The sequence below is a fragment of the Gymnoscopelus braueri genome (genome assembly GCF_963280865.1).
Source record: "Gymnoscopelus braueri genome assembly, chromosome: 16".
In the NCBI taxonomy this organism is placed as follows: domain Eukaryota; kingdom Metazoa; phylum Chordata; class Actinopteri; order Myctophiformes; family Myctophidae; genus Gymnoscopelus; species Gymnoscopelus braueri.
Genome location: NC_137616.1, coordinates 26,944,214 through 26,966,137, shown reverse-complemented (window position 1 = coordinate 26,966,137; position 21,924 = coordinate 26,944,214). Strand labels below are relative to the sequence as shown.

Genomic DNA, 21,924 nt, shown 5'->3' with positions numbered 1-21,924 from the left:
CTCTCCCGCACACTGTCCTCTTCACTTGCAATTAAAGTTTAGTTTCTGTACAAAACTGACATCAGGTTATCTTATCTTGGAGCTAATCTGATGAAGGTCTGATTACCGAAACATTAACTCTGAGAAAACTAGAAAATGTATTAAACATTCAGGATTTCTTAGTGTGTGTGTATGTGGCGTCTGTTGTTAATGTATATTCAATATTGTTTTAATTTGAGTGTATAGTTTACTACCCCATGGACCATGGAGGCTTTAGGGCCTGGACCCACTGATCTGTAATAACCACTGGATGGATAAAGTAATAATAGAATGTCCACTAAGGTTATTATGCATCAGTGCCTGGACCACAATTTAAAAAAATTACTCTCACACGCATATATACACCTAAAATGATCTCTGCTTGTTTTCTTATAGGTTCTCTGAAGTAATAGCCTCAGATCTTCATTTAAAGGGTACTGTGCCTTCAAGTTCATCCATCCCATATGCCTACAAGAGAAAACATCTCAGGTTTTTTTCCAGGAGTGAAATAGCAGTATTGAAGCCTGCGTTATGCTTAGTTGTGCATGGGTGTCATGCACCGAAAATAGCTGATCTACAAGCTCACGTCGCGACTAAGTATAAATCAGGCTCAAGTATTACCCAAACTAGAGGTTATTGTTGCACTGACTATATAATGCAAGCATATGTGTAGTACAAGTCTTGAAATAGTCCAATGTTTTTAATCCCTTTAAAACTTTGTGTTAAATTTGTGTCTGGCAAACTTCTAATGTATCTAAAGTATATGTCTGTTTGATATGCAACGTGAGTGTTACTCTTTTAATGTTGCTACATTTTTATACACGTCTTAACAACATTTGAAATGTAAAGTGATACAGCTCATGTATTTACGAGCCACACTCCTATTGTACGCACAAATGTCCATTACTGGGGCTTATGTAACCTCTGGTATCCTGTTACTAAGCCACTGCACCCTGTTGAATGTTTCAACTGCTGCACTGCCCAAAGAAAATCATCTCTTGTGTTTATTAGCCTTCTCTGCTGCTCTTAATTACAGCATGGTGAAATAAGCTTACATTTGTCATTTTGATGGCCCTTTTGATTATTGATTATGACCATGGGATTTCATGACATCACCGTCTACACAAAAGGCCCCTTTTGTGTCTCAGTGGCTGCATCTATGCATGTGTTTTTACAGCTCCACACGCTGCATCTGTTTACATTGTTCAAATAAGGCTTGTCTGATTTGAGTCCAGACATTGTATGTAAAATGATGTGCGGGTAAAAATCTGAATACAACCCTTGCCGTAATATGAGACATTTATTGTGAAACTACTGGAGGAGAAAAAAGGCCAGGGAAAAGGCGAAAGTGTTGTCTCTGGGCTGTGTATCCAGCTATCTGAGGAGGACATAGAGATGCAAAGGGTCCTGCAGAAGGAGGCCAAATCCATTGAGTTGGTTGACTTTCCTATCACAATAAAAGCTTGGCCACTTCCAAATGTGTAATCTAATCTCTGTCCATCAATGTCACAGTGATCAAAACTGCATTGAAATGACAAGCGTAACTTGGTTTGTGTCCTACCAATAAAGCAGAAATACTATTTAAATAGGTAATGAAAAAACTAAAGATTACATGGCAGCTTAGAAAATGAATATTTGTTCTGAAAACATGTTCACGATATTACATTGTTATGTTTTATATTTCAGTATACAGTGTACATTTTCGAGTGCTGTAGGTTAAAAACTCTGTGCCTTAAAATAAACCTTACATACTGCTTACTCTACAACTTGGTGTTCATCAGTGTTCTTCACACCCAGCAGGTGACTGGAGGCCCAGTCCATCTGTTGTTTAGACACACGTGCTCTTCTTCCTGTTGTCTCAGTGGTCTCCAAGGAGACACCGAAATAACAGCTATCCACAGCGAAGCTACTTTTTAAGCATTCATCCCCCTGGAGGAGGGGGGGGGGTTACTATGTCATGTTGGGACACCGAAGCCAATGTTTTGCATGCTGAAACAAGTAATGCCCAGTTTTGTTATGCTCAAAAAATGTAAATAACAATGTTTCAGAGTTTCTGTTTTTCTGAACCAAAATGTTAATCCATTCATCTTGGAGCAAGTTTATTAAAATAAAAAGTTATATGTTTAATGTCACATTTCTTACAGAACATAATCTTAAAGCCTCTCACACCCCCCTTTTCGTGAATCTTAAAAGTTGAAGCATCTGCTTTCAATACTCAGTTAAAACGGAGACATCGAGACAAAGGCACAGTGGGCACGGGATGTAGAGCGCCGGTCTTGGAATCGGAAGGTTCCCGATTCGATTGTCGAAGTGTCCATGAGCAAGACACCGAACCCCTAACTGCTACTGGAGAGCAGGTCGGTGCCTTGCATGGCACGCCGCTGTCGGTGTGTGAATGTTTGGGGATCTAATGCACAATGTAAAGCACTTTGAAGAAAGGCGCTATATGAATGCACTATTTATCTTTTATTTACCATTTACAAAAATGTTATGCATTATATTCACTTACTGTAGACTGAAGATGCACACAGATCCAAATTCTCAAACATAACTTTCTTGTGTCTGTTTTTCTTTATTTTCTCCCTCCCTCTCTCTCTCTCTCCCTCTCTCTCTCTTGGAGGGATCGTTGTTGAGGAAGCAGGCCAAGGGGTTGGCCCCCTGGCAGCAGCCCAAGTTGTCAGCATCTGTCATTAATGGTTGCTACATGGAACTGGCGTACAAGTGTGCACATGTGTGTGTGTACCTGTCATAGCTGCCATTCCACAACTGCTAGGTCTGTTATTCTGTGTGTTAACCAGGCAGGCGCTCTCTCTTTAACTACAGTCTGTGCTGCTTACTGTCAGTGCCACAGGAATGCACTCATTCATACAGTGAGGCACTAATTGCATAGTTGTGTGTGTGTGTGTGTGTGTGTGTGTGTGTGTGTGTGTGTGTGTGTGTGTGTGTGTGTGTGTGTGTGTGTGTGTGTGTGTGTGTGTGTGTGTGTGTGTGTGTGTGTGTGTGTGTGTGTGTGAGATAACAGTGAACCTTTTGTGTTGAGGCGATGACAGATTTGTTGATACGGTATTTGGGGGACTTTGTCATTGCTATGCAATGCACTGGAAAATCCCTACCTTGTAATTGTTTATGCAGTGCCTCTAGCCTGCAATAGCTTCAGCTCCTTTATAGCCCTATCTGTTAACACTCATTATGGCATGACTAATTTCAGTACCAAGGACAGGTCCCCTGTAGCTATATATTTTTGCAGCATGTTGAACATTGTATGCCACTGTGTACAGTAAGAGTAACTTATCGACTTTGTTTACCTTCTCTACCATTAGAAAATGTCTAGTTGTAATAGGGGACATATATTAGAGTATAATAGAAGGGATTCAATCTAATGACTCTTCACCTTCAGAAAATACAATACCTCATTTTATGTGCTCTGTATTAAAAACAAATTACAGCCAATTAATTGGATAATGTATTATGCAAACACAAATGGCTCATGCGAGATGAATTAGACATCTACGAGATGTCTTGTTTGGCATCATGTGACAGTAGGACAAGACAGCCCCTGCTCTACGTTAGCCATTTATGTCCACACCAGACATGAGCCCCATGGCCAGGTAGGCCACATTCTTCAATTTACCCCTGTCTCAGTCTCAAACATACCAGTGTTCACTCTCTGTTTCCTTCTAAAATTATACTAACCCAGTGTCTGCTTGTTTGTTGAGCTACATGCAAGCTATCCCTCAGCTAAACATTAGATAGGTAGCTACATGGAAAAAGTAGCTCACTATTTTGAATATCTATGGTCGAGTTCAAAACAATACTGGCAGTACAATGGATTATCAGCTCTCCCATAGACTTTATGGATAAACGCCATTATGCTGATCCAGAATCAGCCTTTAAAGATTTTATTGGTGAGACACCTGCTCCAAACAAAAATAATAGAGAAAGATAATTAGAGATAGGGATATTAACTGAAACTGAAAGAGTCAGAATAAACCTTTTGTGGACACTACCTTATTATAAGGGAGGAGATTATGTGTGCTTACAGCTAATCTTGCAAACACTGGGCTGAATAGGCTGAATATTCTTTACATATTGTGAATTTATAATCTTAGACCCAGCTTCCCACTGATCCCCTGATCCGTCTTTCCCAAATATGGAGTTCCACATTGACGTCATCAATATGAAGTCATCAATATCATGTCAGAGATGATCTGGTGGAAATATGCACTCTCCTGAGCCTCTCTCTATTTTCTCAATGTTTTACAGACTGTTGATATCAAATAATATGACCAAAGACTTAACAGAGCCAATAAAAGCCTTTCTAATTTACTCTTCTGATTTTGTTAGATTTAATGATTGGAACAATCAGATTTTTATCAAAGGGTTACCCTGTTTAGTCAGGTGTCCAACCTGCCTCACAAACATGCACGCTTTCCACACTTTCGTTCCAACCAAGTCCAAAACACGTGTGCACCCCTGTCACTTCTCTTATCCTGTTTAAATGTGTCCATCTTCATCAGCTCACCCACTCATGTTAAGGAAGAGCACTGATCCCCCAGAAATGGTCGCAGTCACCATCAGGTGTAAAAGCTTTGACCTGTTTCTTTTGCAGCAGTCTGTAGACAATAGGTTACACTTGTGTGTGTGCCTTCCTTTGTTCCTTTTACAAACCCTTAAGTGATTTCCCCTTCCTCTGATGATGCTGTTGAGCCCAGACCACAGCAGCTTTCACTTTAATGAGAATGCCCTTGCACCCATCCTATCTCCCCTGCTGCCCCCCCTTCCACCTCATCATCATTTTAGATGCCATCAGCAGTTCTTACAGGCAGGCTCCATGAAGGTTGTGCACTGGGGGACCTGCCTTAAGTACACGCCCCTCACTCAATCCATACATTATCTATGAGGTTTGCTGTCAGGGTGTCTGTTGCCAGATGTGTGTAAATTACATCACAAAATGGGCACATTTTGCATTGTTATGGAGTCACATGTTGAAGTCATATGTTATTTTACTCTTTGACTAATAATGTGGTATGGTGGTGAAATGCAATGGAGCCAGCCCATAAAGAATTGGAGATTGAGTTGCATATAAACTGAAACGGCATGATTCCGTCTTTTCATAAGCAATCACTCTCCCCTTGCATTACGGTATGTTTCTTTATTGAGACTGTGTCAAAGGTGGCATGGACTCGGGGGAGATGTCAGCAGGGTAATATGTGATATAGGGCGATTCAGAGGTGTTACCATAATGGCACAAGAATGAGTCATACATCTGTGTGTGGGTTATGGAGAGAGAGAATCTTGCAGTCTGGTCAGGAATCTAATCAGAGGTGTAGGATGACAGGTTAGTTCTTCACTCCCTATTTGGAATATGTTATAAAAAAAATACAAACTATTTACATTGATCACAACTGAGTAACACAATGTGTGCTACACTGAAAGCTGTTTTATTCTGTTCCTCTTTACCAACTGAGGCACAGGTATGGGTGTATAGGGAGTACATCATAGGGCTCAGTACACATCCCTGTGTACTGAGCCTCGACTCATTGAACATGTTCAATGAGCCTCAACTCACTGAACATGGGTTTCTTCAAAGCGGACCCATATGATATTAACTCTTAAGTGCATTAGGCCTTCTTCTGGCTGTGCGTCATTTGAGTTACATGGACTAGAATGTTAACATGGATGCTCTGTGGGGCCAGGAAATAACATTAAACTCTGGTGTATCCGAATAACATGAAGGACAGAGTGACAGTGTGCATACATACATTGCATAATGTTACTGGAGCTTGGTTACTGTTAAAAGGGTGATGAGAAGAGTTTATTGCGAACCAATAATTAGTAAATTGACTATAAATTCAGCGATGGTCTGACGTTATTGACTCCAATGAATGTTACATCACAGGGTTTGCGTGGAAGATAAGTATGGTGTTTATCATCTTGCCTTCACCATAACGAATAAGTACGGTATGTCCTAACAGCTCTGTTTTAGGCCATGTTTTAAAATATTGTGTTTTAGTGACTCTCTTGGGGCATAATTCGCCATGGGCTCTTTAACCACTTAAACCCTATATGGTTGACTGGAGTCCCTCTGGGACCTATAGTGCTGTTACTGTGGGGAAAGCTTTCGCTGAAAATAGCCGATTGGCAAGCTCACAGCGCGTCGTATTGTGACGCGTTGTGAGCTTGTCGTCTGCTATTTTCTGCGAAAGCTTTCACCACAATACGGATGCTGGGGTTTAAGTGGTTAAGGGATTGGGCGAGGGTTTTGGGGTGACAATACAGAAGAGGTGTGTGTTGTGTTGTCAGTGTTAGTGCAGTGTGTGCAATAAGTGGACACGTCGTTCTGCATGCTCAAAGTGAGAAGTTGAGAATACCTTCATTACAATTCCTACATTGGTGACCTCGACATTCGTCTGCTGGGCGTTTCCGGTGACAGAACTACGTAACCATGGCAACGAACTCTCCCATCAAGTTACCGTAGTTTTGGGAAGCTTGTCCCGCTACCTGGGTTGCACAGACGGAAGCTTGTCACCAATTGCTTATACATTAAAAGAAAAAAACACTAAAATTCTGGTTTCAAGCTGTTGACATAAATGTAAAAGGCTTCTGTACTTACTTGTTGGTACACACCACAATGTTGGTGTGTACCAGATATAGCCTTCTCTGCATGATCTTCATTTGGATGTTTCCCCCTTTGGAATGATTGTTTATTTGCACTGTGTGCTGCTGGGTATGTAGCTTTTGGTTTAGCTGTGGAACCACAGTCCAGGCCTGTGTGAACTTGGCGTTGAGTGCTGGGGGAGGTCTGTAATTTGTGCATTGTGAAATTCCAAACATAATGGCACACAGCCAAACCCACAATTAACATTGCCACTCAGACCTGTGCATCACCTCCCCATCACTGAGGCACATATCCCTTTACATTGTAAGGGGACAACAACAACAACACACTTTCCAGTGTTTATCATAACTATATGGAGAGGACTGACAGAACCAGACAAAATAAATTAAGTTGGTTGTGTGTGGGTTGTGTGTATCGCTTGGGGTTGCATTATCTCCGCCAAGGTGGATGGCTTGGAGGTGGAGATTTGGTTTTCGCCCTGTTTGTGCTGTTTGTTTGTGTGTGTGTGTGTGTGTGTATCTGTCTGAAATGTGTGAGCAATAAAGGTCTACTACAGTATCTAAATGGGAAAAGCTGTACCATATGTCATAGAAATGCTACCCCCCTTCCCCGCAGCTTTCGCACAGACCCAGCCTGGCGGGGTATGTTCTCCGCAGAGCAGCCCTTTCAATATGTGGTTTGCTGGAAGACTTGCTGCCATCTGACTGGAATGTTAATCAACTTGAACCTTAGCCACTAAACCAGCCTGTTATGAAAATCTAGGTTACACATTGGTCTAGACCTACTCGACCTACAACTTGAGATATTTTCTTTCTTTCTTTCTTTTCTTTTTTTTTTTTTACAAATCTGCTGTGGTGGTTTGGATATCAAAGCAGGTATTACATGACCTTGTTAAACGGTCTGTGGTTGAGGTGGTGTGAGTTTGTAAGGAGGATTATATCATGAGCACTTTGTGCCTCAAATGATGTTGAAAGAACATCTTATAAACACAAATAATCAAATGACACGTGGTAACTAACTGACGTACGTCTTGTTGTTCATAGTCCTAACTTAATTTTGCAGCATTAAAAAAAAATCTGCAGATGCAATTACAAACTGGGTGAAATAACACAAAGTTGAATTTGTACAATTACCCCCTCCTACTCCATCTGTACGGTGTGTTTACTGTGATGCTGCAAGGCGTGCCGAGGCGCACTGGCCTGGTCTGTGTGTGTGATATTGTACAGAGGAGAGGAGGGGGTCCTAAAAAAGACTTTGAGCCAGGCCAGCAAGCAATCGCGGGTTATCACTTCTATTCAGAGCCAGCCTACACACCGGAGCGGCCATTGGGTGCATTTTGGACGCTGTGATAGTTTTTTAAAAACGACTTCACAGTTATTACCTCGGGTGTATTTGCCTTGTGTTTTTTTCCCCCCCTCCATAAGATAAGGAGCCCAAAGATAAGATTTTTTTTCGCCATGGGAGCAGAGACCTCTACGCAGAAGAGCCAGGAGGAGGATGTCTCTAAAGAGCTGAGTGCGGAGGTGACTGCGACTGAGGAGGGAGGAAGCGTCGTGGACCCAGCCAAGGTAACGTTAATAGATGCCCTTTAATGTCCCCGTTTACCGTTTTTTTCACACTGGCATGCTTTAATGTGTTGCTGCGCACTTCACCTTTTTACAGCTTTGCATTAATATAAATAACGAGTTTCCCTCTTTTTCGTCCACATCTATGTTTCTGTCTTTTACATGTTTTCCCCCTCCCAACTATTATTTTGACGCGGAACTGTGCGCACTGCCGATGTGCGACACTTTTGGGGTTATTTTTGCTGAGTAATAATAGGACGTTGGTGTCTGACTGCAGCCTTGCAGCCAAGCTGTTCCAATCAGTCCCGCAGTCATTAAACGCCAGCTGGGTCCAGATTCCTAGTAGTCTACCTGGGCTGTTATTCAGCACAGTGACTGACAGTCTTTTAATAAGGTTCAGAAATAAAATTGTGTTTGGAAGAAAACTGGTTTCACAAGGGCAGGATGGAACACTTAAAATAGGCAACTGAACCATATACTGGCAATGACAAACACATTTATTTTATAAAAAGGATTATTTTGTCATGGTATGAATAATACACATGTTGCTAAGCAGAATTTGTATATCAGAGTGCCAGAAGACAGTCACACCTGTCATGTATTTTTGATGCTGTGTTTCGATGATGTGTGTGTGTTATATTAATTTGTGACAGACACTTATTAGGTGCCTATGTGATGGAATTAAATTATCTTACTGCTAAATTAACCCTTCACATCTATCTACAGTATACACATTGTTTTATTGCTTTATGTCCACATCACATTCACCTGCTGTGGTAAGGTTTTTCACCAGGCAAGTAAGCCTGCTGGACAGTTAAACTTGGATGTCAATGTTTACTTTCCCTATACCACGCATATAGTCATAGTCCACACTCTCACCCTCAACTTAACCGATTCAATGTATATTTCTGACTTCATGTCGCTTTGGACCAGGGGTACATCAGTACCGTTTGTATTAGAGGCTCAGGCTACCTTGAAATGGTGCTATGGTGCTATGTTTGAGAGAGGATACCATCTAGTGTACGTCCTCGCTAAATGATTAACACATTTTTTTCTATGCATAAATGTGCTCATTTCAGTCCAGTGCAGCATCAGTTTCAAATGGTAAAAATCTGAAACCTCATCATGTATGTGGAACAGTTAAAAAGCCTTTATCATCACTATGGCTAGCATGTTTCTAGCCAGGCAATGCTGTCTTTGTCAGAGCAGTGTCAGACTATGGATTATTGCCTCTGTTGAATAGCTTGGACGTGTGAATGAATATTTGCAAAGCTCTAATGAGCATGTGCACTGCAAAATCCTTGGCGTTAATTTAACTCTGAGAGTGTAAAAACACACTCATGCTCACCACATGCTGTTTTCATCCTTAATTGAACGGATTGGATTTATTGATGTTTTTTATTGGTTGATGGTCAAGAGGTCAGATTTTGTGGGCCTTGGCACTTTTTGAAAGGTCATCAGAGAGGTCACATGTCAATGGAACATTAGTCTTTCACTGCAGTAGAATAGCAAACAGCATTATAATATAACATTTGATCATGTGCGCACTTGTTAGTTCTTGTTTTGTTTTGCTCAGTACATTGTTTGCTGATGTCGTCACATGCTGGCACGAGTGTAGTTGTTTTCATGTGGGCTGACATCACCTGCAGGGCTTTAGGATGTTTTTGTAGGCCATGCATGCTTAAGCTGGTATCATACTGTAGGTATTACTGTAGCAACACTTTCTGACAGAGTTTGACAAGAACATTGGAATGCGCAATATGAAATGCTTCAAGCTGCCAGTCCACCTTGATGAGTGTGTCTATTCTTACTGTGGTGTGGCCTATTACTATACCATTGACAAGATGTCCATGTAGCAGGTTGTTTGTCACAATGCCTCCATTAGCCTCTGTAACTATGTTTTTTTTATTAGTAGTCATATCTGGGATTTCAGAAACATATTGTATCATTTGCTTCAGTTGGAATATTGAACACTACATCCCAGCCACTACACAAAATCTTAGTTTTTAATACGTTTGTCTTGCTTTTATGCTTAGACAAATTCAACAATCTCCTTAAAAAGATAATTTTGAATGATTTGGTTCTGTGCCATTCTCCCTGGAGCTTAAAGGTGCTGTAAACTGGTATTTTTTAGGTTAAGACAAAACAGTTTTTTGGGGCTGAGAAGCCCCTGTTTCACTAGGAAATCCGTCATGAATGATATCTGAATTTTTCTTCTACTCACATTAATACGACAGTCAGATGACAGATGAGATGATGCAATTCAAGTAAACACAGGATAGCATCCCAGCCAGGTATTTAGTGAGCTAATTAGTGAACTTTGCAGCAAACATTTCCAAGGAGCTGGATTTGCATTTGGGCCATGCTTGGCTTCCAATGTTTACGACTAAAGCAAATTGTTAGCGTTGCGTTTAATTGTGCGTATTAAAGGTGCTGTAAGTGATATTTCTTTGTTAAAATAACTGTTATTTAGCTCTAATATTCTCAATCATTACTATGGCTATAGTATATTGTTTGTATAGTGTTTGTTCAATAACAGGGGTCTTCCAGTCTCTCCAGCTCTTTAATAAACAGAAAATACATTTTCAGGGGGGTCACCAATTTAATCCAATGACGAGAGAGAACCAATTTATCAGCTTCAGTTTTATAGTGTTTTTTTTAATCACTTCCAATTGCACTTGTTTATTCTGTATCCTGTATGAGTTCTCTCTCCTGATTGGATGAAATCGGTATCCCCAATTGAAAATGTATATGTATGTATACTAAAGAGCTGGAGAGACTGGAAGACCCCTTTTTGTTGAACAAACACTATACAAACACTATACTATAGCTATAGCAATGATTGGGAATATAGAGCTATATGACAGTTATTTTAACAAAGAAATATCACTTACAGCACCTTTAATACGCACAATTAAACACACCATTAGAGCTAACAATTTGCTTTAGTCGTAAACGTTGGAAGTTGCTGAGATACACATTGACAGATCAGTATTGTCCTGTATTGTCCTGAAGCCAAGCATGACCCAAATGCAAATCCAGCTCCTTGGAAATGTTTGCTGCAATCTAATTACTAATTAGCCTAATACCTGGGAGGCTATCCTATGTTTACTTGGATTGCGTCATCTCATCTGTCATCTGACTGTCGCGTTAGAGTAGAAGAAAAATTCACATATCATTCATGACAGATTTCCCTAGTAAAACAGGGGCTTCTCAGCCATTCAAAGCGATGGGGGCTGGTTGTTCACTAACCAAATCAGTGAGTGCAACACGTTCAGCCGTCCGTCCCTTCGGACTATGGCATTGAAACTCTGCAACTTTTGTCGTGCACTGCAACAAGGCAGTGTTGAATCAAGTTTATGCTTCTGCAACTCCAAGTGGTGTGTTGCATTAACCTAACGTTAGTTTATGTTTGTAAACAAATATTTACAAACGTTTGTTTAGCTGCATCTTTTTGTAAATGCTATACAACGTGGTCCGCCATCTTGATATCGTTCAACAGATTAACAGCACCCTCTAGGGGTGCTTGTCATGATTTTGGTCCCGATCTACCGATGTAATCACATGTTACGCTTTTGATTGACCGGAAATAATTAAGATCGGACCCTTTGGACTTTTGATAGAAAATAATACAAAAATTTAAATTTGTAAGAATTATTTTGTGCTATTAAAGTGTGAAAAAACATATTTTTCATTTCAGTTGGTCTTTAAAGAAAAATCATTCAACACTCACAGTATTATATAGTTTCAAGATGTTAGCTGTTGATTACAATAACCATTTGGGTATTAGGCCTAGGCCTAACCACAAAACCCTTGTTCCTACAGAGATCGTCTATGGAGAATGTGTTAGAACTTATTGAAGGTAGAAATGAAGGTAGAAGTGTAAGCATTCTGTTCTTGTCCATGTTTAATGGGATAGCCTACCAAGCTTCCTGACTTTGCGTTCTGCACAATCCATGTGTCAGCTGTCTCAAGGCTTCTCCCTCTCTCAGTGATTGAAGTGGATATAAACAACAATGTATTGATTGCATTCCATCTTTCACATGATCTGCTCTGTTTAGAAATGATGGAAAGAGCAGGTGTAGGATGGCAATGGGAGTGTGTGCACTTGATACAAAGCGGCTGCATCCGCCCGGCTTAATATGCGTTCAATAAAACATCCTCTCCTCCTGTTTTATGGAGGAATTTTTGCTCTCTCCACCCCTTTCTACCTATCCACACCTCTTTATCCTCCTCACACCTCCCTCTTTCCCCCACATTGTGCTCAGAAGTAGGTCAGAAGCGCTGAGTGTACGTGTGTGCCTCCTTCAGACAATTCCCACAGCCAAAAACACTGTCTCGCCTACTCTCCCTGTGTGTGCACGCGTGCGTGCATGTGCATATGTGTGTGTATGTGTACCAGTGAGATACTCAACAGACACAAATACCAGACAGACACAAATGCAGACATCAGTTCTGAATCAATCTCTTAAATATTCTCTCTCTCTCTCTCTCTCTCTCTCTCTCTCTCTCTCTCTCTCTCTCTTCTGTCTCTGTCCACTTTCTCTCTCTCCATGTATCGCTCTCTATCTCTCCACTCTCTCTCTCCTCCACCATTCCACCATCGTTTCCTCTACCACTTCCGTTTCTTGTGCTCTGATTGGGCGGGAGCCTATACATTGTTTTCGCTATGCGCCCACAAAGGCAGTTGTTTAAATCAGGAAACTGCACATTCTACCAACTCTAACAGACACACCCTTACAGACTCGGAAACAAACAATAGCAATCACACGCAGATGCAGCAATCTCGACCCTAACAACCTGCGTCACACATTGGGCTCCGTACCAGCAGCAGCAGCAGCAGCGTCGGCACCAGGTGACTCCCTTTGCTCTAACACCATGTTATGTAATGTAATGGGGCACGGGATGAAGGGCTCTTACGTTCCTAAATAATGAGCCACGGCTGATCAGACACCGCTATGACACTGATTATCCTGTTTAGCTGTGATGGGGGCCTGGTAGAAGGGGCTGGGAGGAGGGAGAGTGAAGTGTGTGTGTGTGTGTGTGTGTGTGTGTGTGTGTGTGTGTGTGTGTGTGTGTGTGTGTGTGTGTGTGTGTGTGTGTGTGTGTGTGTGTGTGTGTGTGTGTGTGTGTGTGTGTGTGTGTGTGTGTGTGTGTGTGTGTGTGTGTGTGTGTGTGTGTAAAGGGTCAAACAGTGGAACCATTGAAGATGGGCCCGAGACGGGGGACAGGCCTGGGGCCCCTCATGTGCGCCGGCCCAAAACAGGAAGGAACCAAATGGTGGCCCCAGATGGGGGTGAGGGGAGAGGCGTTTTGGGTGGGCAGGGGAAGAGCGTACAGGTGAGGAGCCTAGAGGGGGAAGAAGGCAGCAAGTGAGAGAGAGAGAGGGACCTGCCATGGTGACATAAAGACTGATGAATCAGCCAATTGTTCCCTTACTCCCACCTCCTACCTGATGTTAAGAGGACACCGATGACAGAGGAGGCCCACATTTGAGGGCATGTTTTGTGTGTGGGCGCGCACGTGCGTTCCTGTGTGTGTACTGTAGTATGTGAAAGTGGGTGTTTCTTTCTCTCTGTCAACCTCAGACAGATTGAATAGCAGTCAGCTGTTGTAGTTTTTTTTTTTTTATAATAATTGTAACAGATGATTCACCTGAAAACTAACCTAACATTTTGTTAGTTGTTGTGTGACATGGGCCATAATGTTGTTTTGGTAAGCAGTGGTTTCATAAGTATTGTTCGGTGGTTAATTGAGTTTGTTAGATGACGTAAAGTAAATGACTTAATTATGTTAGCAAAAAAGCCAGGCAACAAAGGTAATTTGTTTAGAGGGATGGAAATGTGTATGAACAGGGCAACCGGCGTGGTTGTGGGATAGGAATAGGGATGATAGGGTTCAAGTAGTTATTAACTGGAGTATTTTGCTTTTGACCATTAATTCATGGCCAACATTTCCCCCCCCCAAAAGATAATCAAATAAGCATCATAATTGAGTTTTCTCTTCTCTGGTCGGAAGGTGAAAGGGGAAGTACCTTCTCCTAATTAGGTTTTCCATCCTCTCTGCTCTTCTGTCACCCATATCTCAGATCAGCTTCCAATTCCTTTACCAATAAAAGAATGGATGTGTGTTTTGGCATCCTAAAAAGACTAAAAGCTTGTTTACCTGTCTCTACCCCTTTCCATCGCTTCCAATTACACTTCATTAACTCATTCAGTGCCACTGGCCAAAATTCATTGTAAAAAAAAAACATTCAGTGCCACAGCCAAAATTCATTGTAAAAAAAAAAGTGCTTAGGAGCCGAGATACAGCCTTTTTCAGTAAGAAGTTAAACAAGAAGTGAATGGAGCAGAACATTTTCAAATCATCATATCTTGGGTTCTGAATTTTTTTTACGTATTTTAAGTCCTGTGGCACAGGGCTTATTACATTGGACGTATTTTACGTCCAGTGGCACTAAATGAGTTAAAGTGATACATTAGAATTAGAATAACTAGTCCATATGCAGGGATGTGCGCACCCAAACTATGTGCAGACTCGAGACAGCAACTGCTGCTACAGATCCCAGAGCAAACATTATAATTAACAGCTTAAATTTGGGAAAAGTTAAAAATCAGCTTCAATCCTTTTCACATCAATATCAACCCACTGAGGAGAAAAATGCATGAGCACCGACCATGTAACTGGATAAAAGTCCCCATCCATGATTGGCCGTTATGTCACCATAGCACACTGAGTGCTACTGGTTGTTGCTGACACAATTGATGAGACCGTTTTATTAAAGCTTTTGCACTTTATTGATCTCTCTCTCACACACACACACACACACACACACACACACACACACACACACACACACACACACACACACACACACACACACACACACACACAGAGTTTGCTGCTTGCTATATGTTTCTATCAAGGTTGTTTATAACATTGCAGCATTGAGCCAGCTATCACTCTCTACTGTGTGTGTGTGTGTGTGTGTGTGTGTGTGTGTGTGTGTGTGCGTGTGCGTGAGAATCAGTTAACCATGGCACTGCTCCCGTGAGTCACTCCCCCTGTCTCCACCCACCACGTTCTTAAATCAGCACTTAACCCATTTTCAACCTTATCTTCATATAACTGGTCCTCACTAATGCTCACTATAAGATGGTACCATTCTGTCTACTCACTCTGTGTCCCAATAGTGGGATATGGACAGTTCAGAAACCTGCCTAGCAATGGTATCATCGATGGGGTTGACACCATTGCTAGGCAGATATATGAAGATATTAGGTTGAAAATGGGCGAAGTGGTCCTTTAATTGAGTGAGAGTTCACAGAAATGCTTCTCGCGGAAATATTTGTATAATTATATTATATAATCATTGTTATTATTATGTGTCTGCAACTGCCAAAATGCATCCTTTGTCAATCCATCTTTGACCTGCTTTTCCTCTCTCGTTAGGGTTCCACAAATAGGCTTGTTTGTGTTTACAGTTTCTTTGAGAGTCCTCCAACTTGTGTTCAGTTTATTATCAATGGAACAGAGTAATCATAAATTCACAGTTTTATTTGCTTCTATGTACCTCATATACTTGTACTAAGTACCTCAATTAACTACTGTGTGTTACGGTTCGCTATTATATTTCAATAATAGAAATAAGTGAACAAAACAACAACAATAACTTAAACAGTGCAGTATCCATTTGTCCACAGTGTTTAGTTTCACAATTAACCATGTTCATTACTATGCGTTCTACTTCATACTTCAGTGTCTTTTGCCATTATTTTGCAGTCAACAGGCATTCATAGCTCTATGCAAGTGGCGACCTGCCCGAGAATTCCCACTGGACACTATAGACGAGCTATGGACGTTTAGAGACTATAGAGTAGATTACTCAAAAGAGATCATCCTTACATTGTTGCCTCTGTGGTTTGAGGCACTTGTGGTTGAACCGTTGGGCTGTTGTTCATCCGCTTGAGATTCTAGACATTCCGCGGAGTTTTGGCGTTGTGAAACAGTTGAGAAACAAGTAACATGAGGAAAATGTAACTGTTATTCATGACTGGAGAAGGTATTTGTAACAGTGTCCAAAAATGGACAGTGATCCTGCAAAAACGACATTTTTGTTTGCGGTGTCATACATAACACATAACACACAGGCACGCACGCACGCACGCACGCACGCACGCACGCACGCACGCACGCACGCACGCACGCACGCACGCACGCACGCACGCACGCACGCACGCACACACACACACACACACACACACACACACACACACACACACACACACACACACACACACACACACACACACACACACACACACACACACACACACACACACACACACTCTCTCATGTCTTTCCTCCCACACAATTTGCATCCTCGTAATCAGGAACATCGATTTCCTCCAATCTTCACTTCCAAATAGTGATGAGCTCAAACGTGGAGGTGTCAGGGGGACGTACCCTGCAGAGGGCCCCTGAGAGGGCCCCTGAGAGGCATTGTCTTGTGGTGATGATGCAGTATTGAGTAGCCCTGGTCTAGCCAACAGGGCTTGCCTTATTCACAGTTCCCCGGGGGGGGGTTAACAGCCACTCCGTCCAGATCAATCATTTTGATTGGAAAATCTGCTGCCACATCAGCGTCCCTATTTGGTAGACAGTCTTTGTTTAATGCCTCGACACGTTGTGAGGTTTTCTCTTTTCTGTCTTTTTGTCTATCAACAAACAAAGATGCCTTGAAATGTTATGGGCTAAATCTGCACAATCCTCTGTGAGTATCAACATTGCGTATCGTCGCTGTTGGGTGGAAACCACGTATGTCAAAAACTGTTACTTCTCCGGAAATGGAAAAAAATAACTTCCAATGTACTGTAGTTATTATTTAACTGCACTTGTTCGTACTTTCCATCGGTTAAATATTTATAAAACCCACAGACAGACCACTTTCAACCACTTTCAACCATGCCGCTATTTTGGGTATGTCATAATTGGTGAAGGTTCTACATTTTCTTTTAGCAGATCCAATCAAAAATGTGAGAAAACGTAATATGGCGGAAAATCTTGTCACGTGGAAATGGGCGTGGCCAAATGGGGAGTTGCCATTAGACAAGGAATACAGGGAAAGAAATTGATTGAATGGCCTACAGTTAGAGTTATAGCCCAAAGACATGAAGCGGCCTATTATAGCGCCACCATAAAGCTGATTTGAAACATTTGGTGTAGATTTACTTCCTTGGCCTACTGGGGGTGTGCGTGCAAAGTTTCATACCGAACGATCCAGTGGTGCCAGAGATTATCTGCTCACAGGCACACACACGGATGGAAAAACGGACAGGAGCGAAAGCATTGCCTCCGGCCTCAGCCGTTCAGCTTGGAGGGGACAATTAGAGCCCAGCCCGACCAATACCAGATTTTTGGGTCCAATGCTGATTCTGATTTTGGAGTGTCCTGGACCACGATTACGGATGTTTTTGAACATATAACTTTATAAGCAAACAAATATAAACACAAATACCTTTTGATAAATTTACATTTTAAATTATATTAAACTTCAATATGAAAAGAACATTTCCCTCACACCTACGTCGCACCACCAATCCGACCAATATGTCTGAGTCATAGTGACATGAGCGACGCTGTCGAGTCGGGGTCTAATCACCCTGTCGGGGTTTATCTCTCTATAATGACCCGCTCCCCATTGATTATCCCTTGCTTATACAATGTGTGTGTGCGTGTGCGTGTGCGTGTGCGTGTGCGTGTGCGTGTGCGTGTGTGTGTGTGTGCGCACACTGTGCACGCACCGAACATGTCTGCCTACTTATTTGTATTTCAGCATAGTGGGTTGTTGTTGCCTACCAGTACCTTCTGAATTGAACTCATTGCTTCCTTGTCGGGTTGGCCATGGGAAATACCTGCGGCAAAACATTTGTCTAGACACACTTACACACCACACATACTAATCACTGAGCTCATCACTTTTGATACAAAAAAATAAAAAAACCATCATTGTCTACCAAGAACAGAAAAAACACGAGGTTAAGGTTAGTTATACAGCTTGGACCGAGAGTCAACCAGACTTAAACGCACCATTTCTATTTATAGCACGCCTTGCAGCCTCTCAGCTCTTTTTCTGCACCCTCTACCATTTTCCCACATCCATTTTTCATCAGATTTGGTCCTGATGCAGCACTTACTGTGCACAGAAGAAGATGATGTCAGTGGGGTGGAATAATTCTGTGTGTTTGTGTGTGTGTGTGTGTGTTGATGGGTGCAAGTGTTTGTATCTTTTGTTCATTCATGCATACTTTCGTGTGTGTGTGTGTGTGTGTGTGTGTGTGTGTGTGTGTGTGTGTGTGTGCACGTGTGTGAGAATCAGTTAACCATGGCACTGCTGTGTGTGTGTGTCTTAAGTGCTTGTCGGGGGTGGAGCACTGGGTATATGAAGGACAAACGGTGAATCATTGCAGCTGCACCGTCTGTGATGCTGCTCCTTGGCGTGTGGTACTGATAAAGGGGCGGGGTGACTTTGCTATGCAGTAAAGTCTCTAAGATTTACTGTATTGATCTAACAGCCACGTCGTACATCACCATCCCCTTCACTAGAGCTCGCCTGGGGGGAGTATTGTAGTGCAGTGGTTCTCAAAGTGGGGTCCGGGACCCCTAGGGATCCTTGAGGGGGTTCCAGGGGGTCCTCAGCTAAATTAGTTAATCTAGCATCAAAATCATTTTAATCACTTGAAAGATTTTACCCTATTTTACCCTATTGGTAAATACAAGCTCACAACGTGAGCGTGTCGCACTGTGACGCATAAGGTTATGCTGTTGTAGTGGCCTCTCAAAGCAAAAAAGAAACAGCTATATGCATGGTGATTCAAAAGTGTGAAATTAGACGTTTTGAGGCTATAATAAACACATTATGAGTTATGACTTAACTTAACAAATCAGGATTTATTTAGATAAACAAATGAAAGATTATTACATTAGAACATTTCAAAAAAATTAAGATGAAAAACATTTTACACAGCCTGTGTGGGCTTTGTCAATTTTGTATATTTGTTTGATGGAATCTAAAAAGGATTCGACAATATGTTAAGAACAAATGGGAGAAAGAGCTGGATGAGGATATCCCAGTACACAGGGATGGAGATAATTTACTTTGAAGAATCATTCGATATTTCATCACACACGAAATTAAAAGCAAGCAAACTAAACTTCAACAACCAACCATGCTGGAGAAAACATGACCATATTGATCCAAATCACACACAAATCTTTTGGAGCCTTTCTGGGATGTCATAAATTCAGTTATATGTGAGGTATTCGATTACGAAATCCCCCGTTCTTGTCTTGTTTTATACCTGGGATACATGGAAGGAACTGCACATGCTGGAGACCAATATTTGGTCAAGATGCTTGCTGCTGGAAAGAAGGCTATATATCACCAAGAACTGACTCAAGACTGATATACACGACTATAAACAGTGGCTGACCATCATAGACAATATCCAACACATGGCGAATTTAACATACAGACTGAAAAGGACTATCTCGTTGCAAAAGGCTTGGAAAATGGCTATTGTATTAATCAAATAAAAAAAATAGGCATGAAAATAAAAGGTGTCTATTTACCTGTATGTTTCCCCATAAAGGCTATGTTTAATAGAACTTCATTTTATTCTATGTTTACTTTTATTTTATTTTCTGTACAGTATTCTGTTCTTTTTAAGTTAGTTGTGTAATCATATATGTTCTAAAAACACAAAGAGAAAGTAAAAAAAAAAAAGCAGACAGCTCAAATAGATTTAATAGATAAAATACCAAAACAACCAAAAATGTACACCGCCACACAGAACTGGTTCTTGACTGAATACTTTATTAGTCAGAAATGTAAACAGCACAAGGTACAGTAAGACATTAAGGCTAAAAGGATAACACAAAAAAAGTCCTGGGGACTTGTTTCCATTGTGGTCCTATAGACAATAGCAAGCATCTGTGATGCTTGGGTGTTTGTTTTGTTTTGTGTGAGGTTGTAATGTGATATCTGATAACACTGAGGTGTATATTTCTCGTTAGGTTTTGGGGATTAGCCCAATAAGACCGAGAAAGCATCTGTCATTTTAGATTTGAACCACTTTAACCATTATCTTATACTTTGGCTATTGAGAAATAGCAGATATACAAGCTCATAGCGCGACACCGAGTGCCATGCTATAAGCTTGTAGATCTGCTTTTTTTTTTTTTTTAATCATGAACATTTGTGCAAATCTTTGAATATATATATTTTTAAAGAGAACATTTGTAACTCAAATCTTTGCTTCTGGGGATTCTACAAATGTCTTTTAAATCCTAAATCCTGATGTTGCTCAAACGTTTTCATGTCAAGGGCCCCCAAAATGATATGTATTTGGCCGCAGACCCCCATCTCAAAATATGTTGTTCTAGAGACTCCCCAGTAACAAAGATTTGAGTTAAAAATGTTTGCTTTAAAAAATATACATATTTAACCCATTTCAATCTGGGAACCCATCGCCAACTGAAAATGAAAAACAGCGCCCTCTGCTGTTTGTTCTATGTCTGTTGGCTCTGGGCGGAAGAAAACGTAACGCCAGAGCGCAAGGAAACCGGTGTTTGTTGTATGCCTTCAGCGCATCACTTCCGGTTGGTGCGACTATGTTTTCATTCCCACTAACAATATTTCTACACGGAACACTAACACCACTTCTCCCAGAGAACATGGATCGTATTGGTTATAAGCCCACTTGTTTCTATGATGAAAGAGTAAGTTAAAATGTGAATATCTTTCCGTGGTTTTGTCTGCTCCGCGGACGCTATTGTTAAATTAGTTATTGACGGATTATTATCGACGGACACGTGAATCCCGCCCACTACATTTGATTGGGTAAAGCGCGGCCTGCTTCCTGATCTGAAGGCACGCCCATGCGCACACGTTATGACGAACCTCCCCGACAGATTCCAACGCAGTGCATAATCTGTTCTTGAGAGATTAAACCCATTTAGACTTGAGGCCGATTCTAAAAACGCCTTCTAAAACCTAACCTAAGTTTTCTGAAAACGTTCAAATTCTTACCAAAAAAGAAAAGAAAAAAAAAGATGTTGCTATATCTATAGCAACAACTAATGAGACACAGAGGTGGCTCCCGGATTGAAAGGTATAACAACGTATAGGTTAGAACAGGTCTAAATGGGTTAAAGATTTGCATACATTTTCAAGATTGCAGATCTGCTATTTTTGAATAGCCCAAAGTTTAAAATAATGGTTATAGCCAAAAAAAACTAAAATGATGTAGTATGCATTCCCGGTCCGTCTAGCCGACCTTGCCAGCGTTTTTGACACACAGAGTGTCGCAAAAGACAGAGGAGTGTCTCTGCTTCCATCGGGGAAAAATGCGTGTCACTGTGACCCTCCGTTCTTTAGTTATTGGCTGTTGAATATAGCTTGTTCTCGACAAAAACGCAGAAAAAAACAAGAAAGCAGGGAAAAATTAACATTAACATTAGATCGGACAGGGCTGGGTTTGTTGTGATCACATTATTTCCAGGTATACTCTTCTCCGGAAGTCATAGGATCACTCATAGGTTGGAGAAGAGTGCCATCTAGCGTAAACACTGAAAACACTGTTTTGACGTGTTACACGTCTTTGGCACTGTGGGCGTTGGAAAAACATTAGGTGTTTGGCACTGAATGAGTTAATGGATTAA

At 41.3% G+C, this 21,924-nt stretch overlaps 2 protein-coding genes across 4 annotated transcripts in view; both read left to right on the top strand.

The window, feature by feature from the left end:
- The window catches only part of mthfd1l (methylenetetrahydrofolate dehydrogenase (NADP+ dependent) 1 like), a 61,816-nt gene extending 59,666 nt beyond the window's left edge, over positions 1–2,150 (top strand). For both annotated transcript variants that reach the window (XM_080452578.1, XM_080452577.1), the window contains exon 28: positions 415–2,150. The gene's annotated coding sequence lies outside the window, so the exon portion shown is untranslated. The remainder of the gene's footprint in view (positions 1–414) is intronic.
- A 5,777-nt stretch (positions 2,151–7,927) lies between these two features.
- akap12b (A kinase (PRKA) anchor protein 12b) overlaps positions 7,928–21,924 on the top strand; it is a 60,071-nt gene continuing 46,074 nt past the window's right edge. The window contains exon 1 of one of the 2 annotated variants that reach the window (XM_080453502.1): positions 7,928–8,205. In XM_080453502.1, the coding sequence (XP_080309628.1) occupies positions 8,095–8,205 (111 nt within the window). In that variant the 5' untranslated portion in view covers positions 7,928–8,094. The remainder of the gene's footprint in view (positions 8,206–21,924) is intronic. The other variant, XM_080453501.1, reaches the window with a different exon arrangement.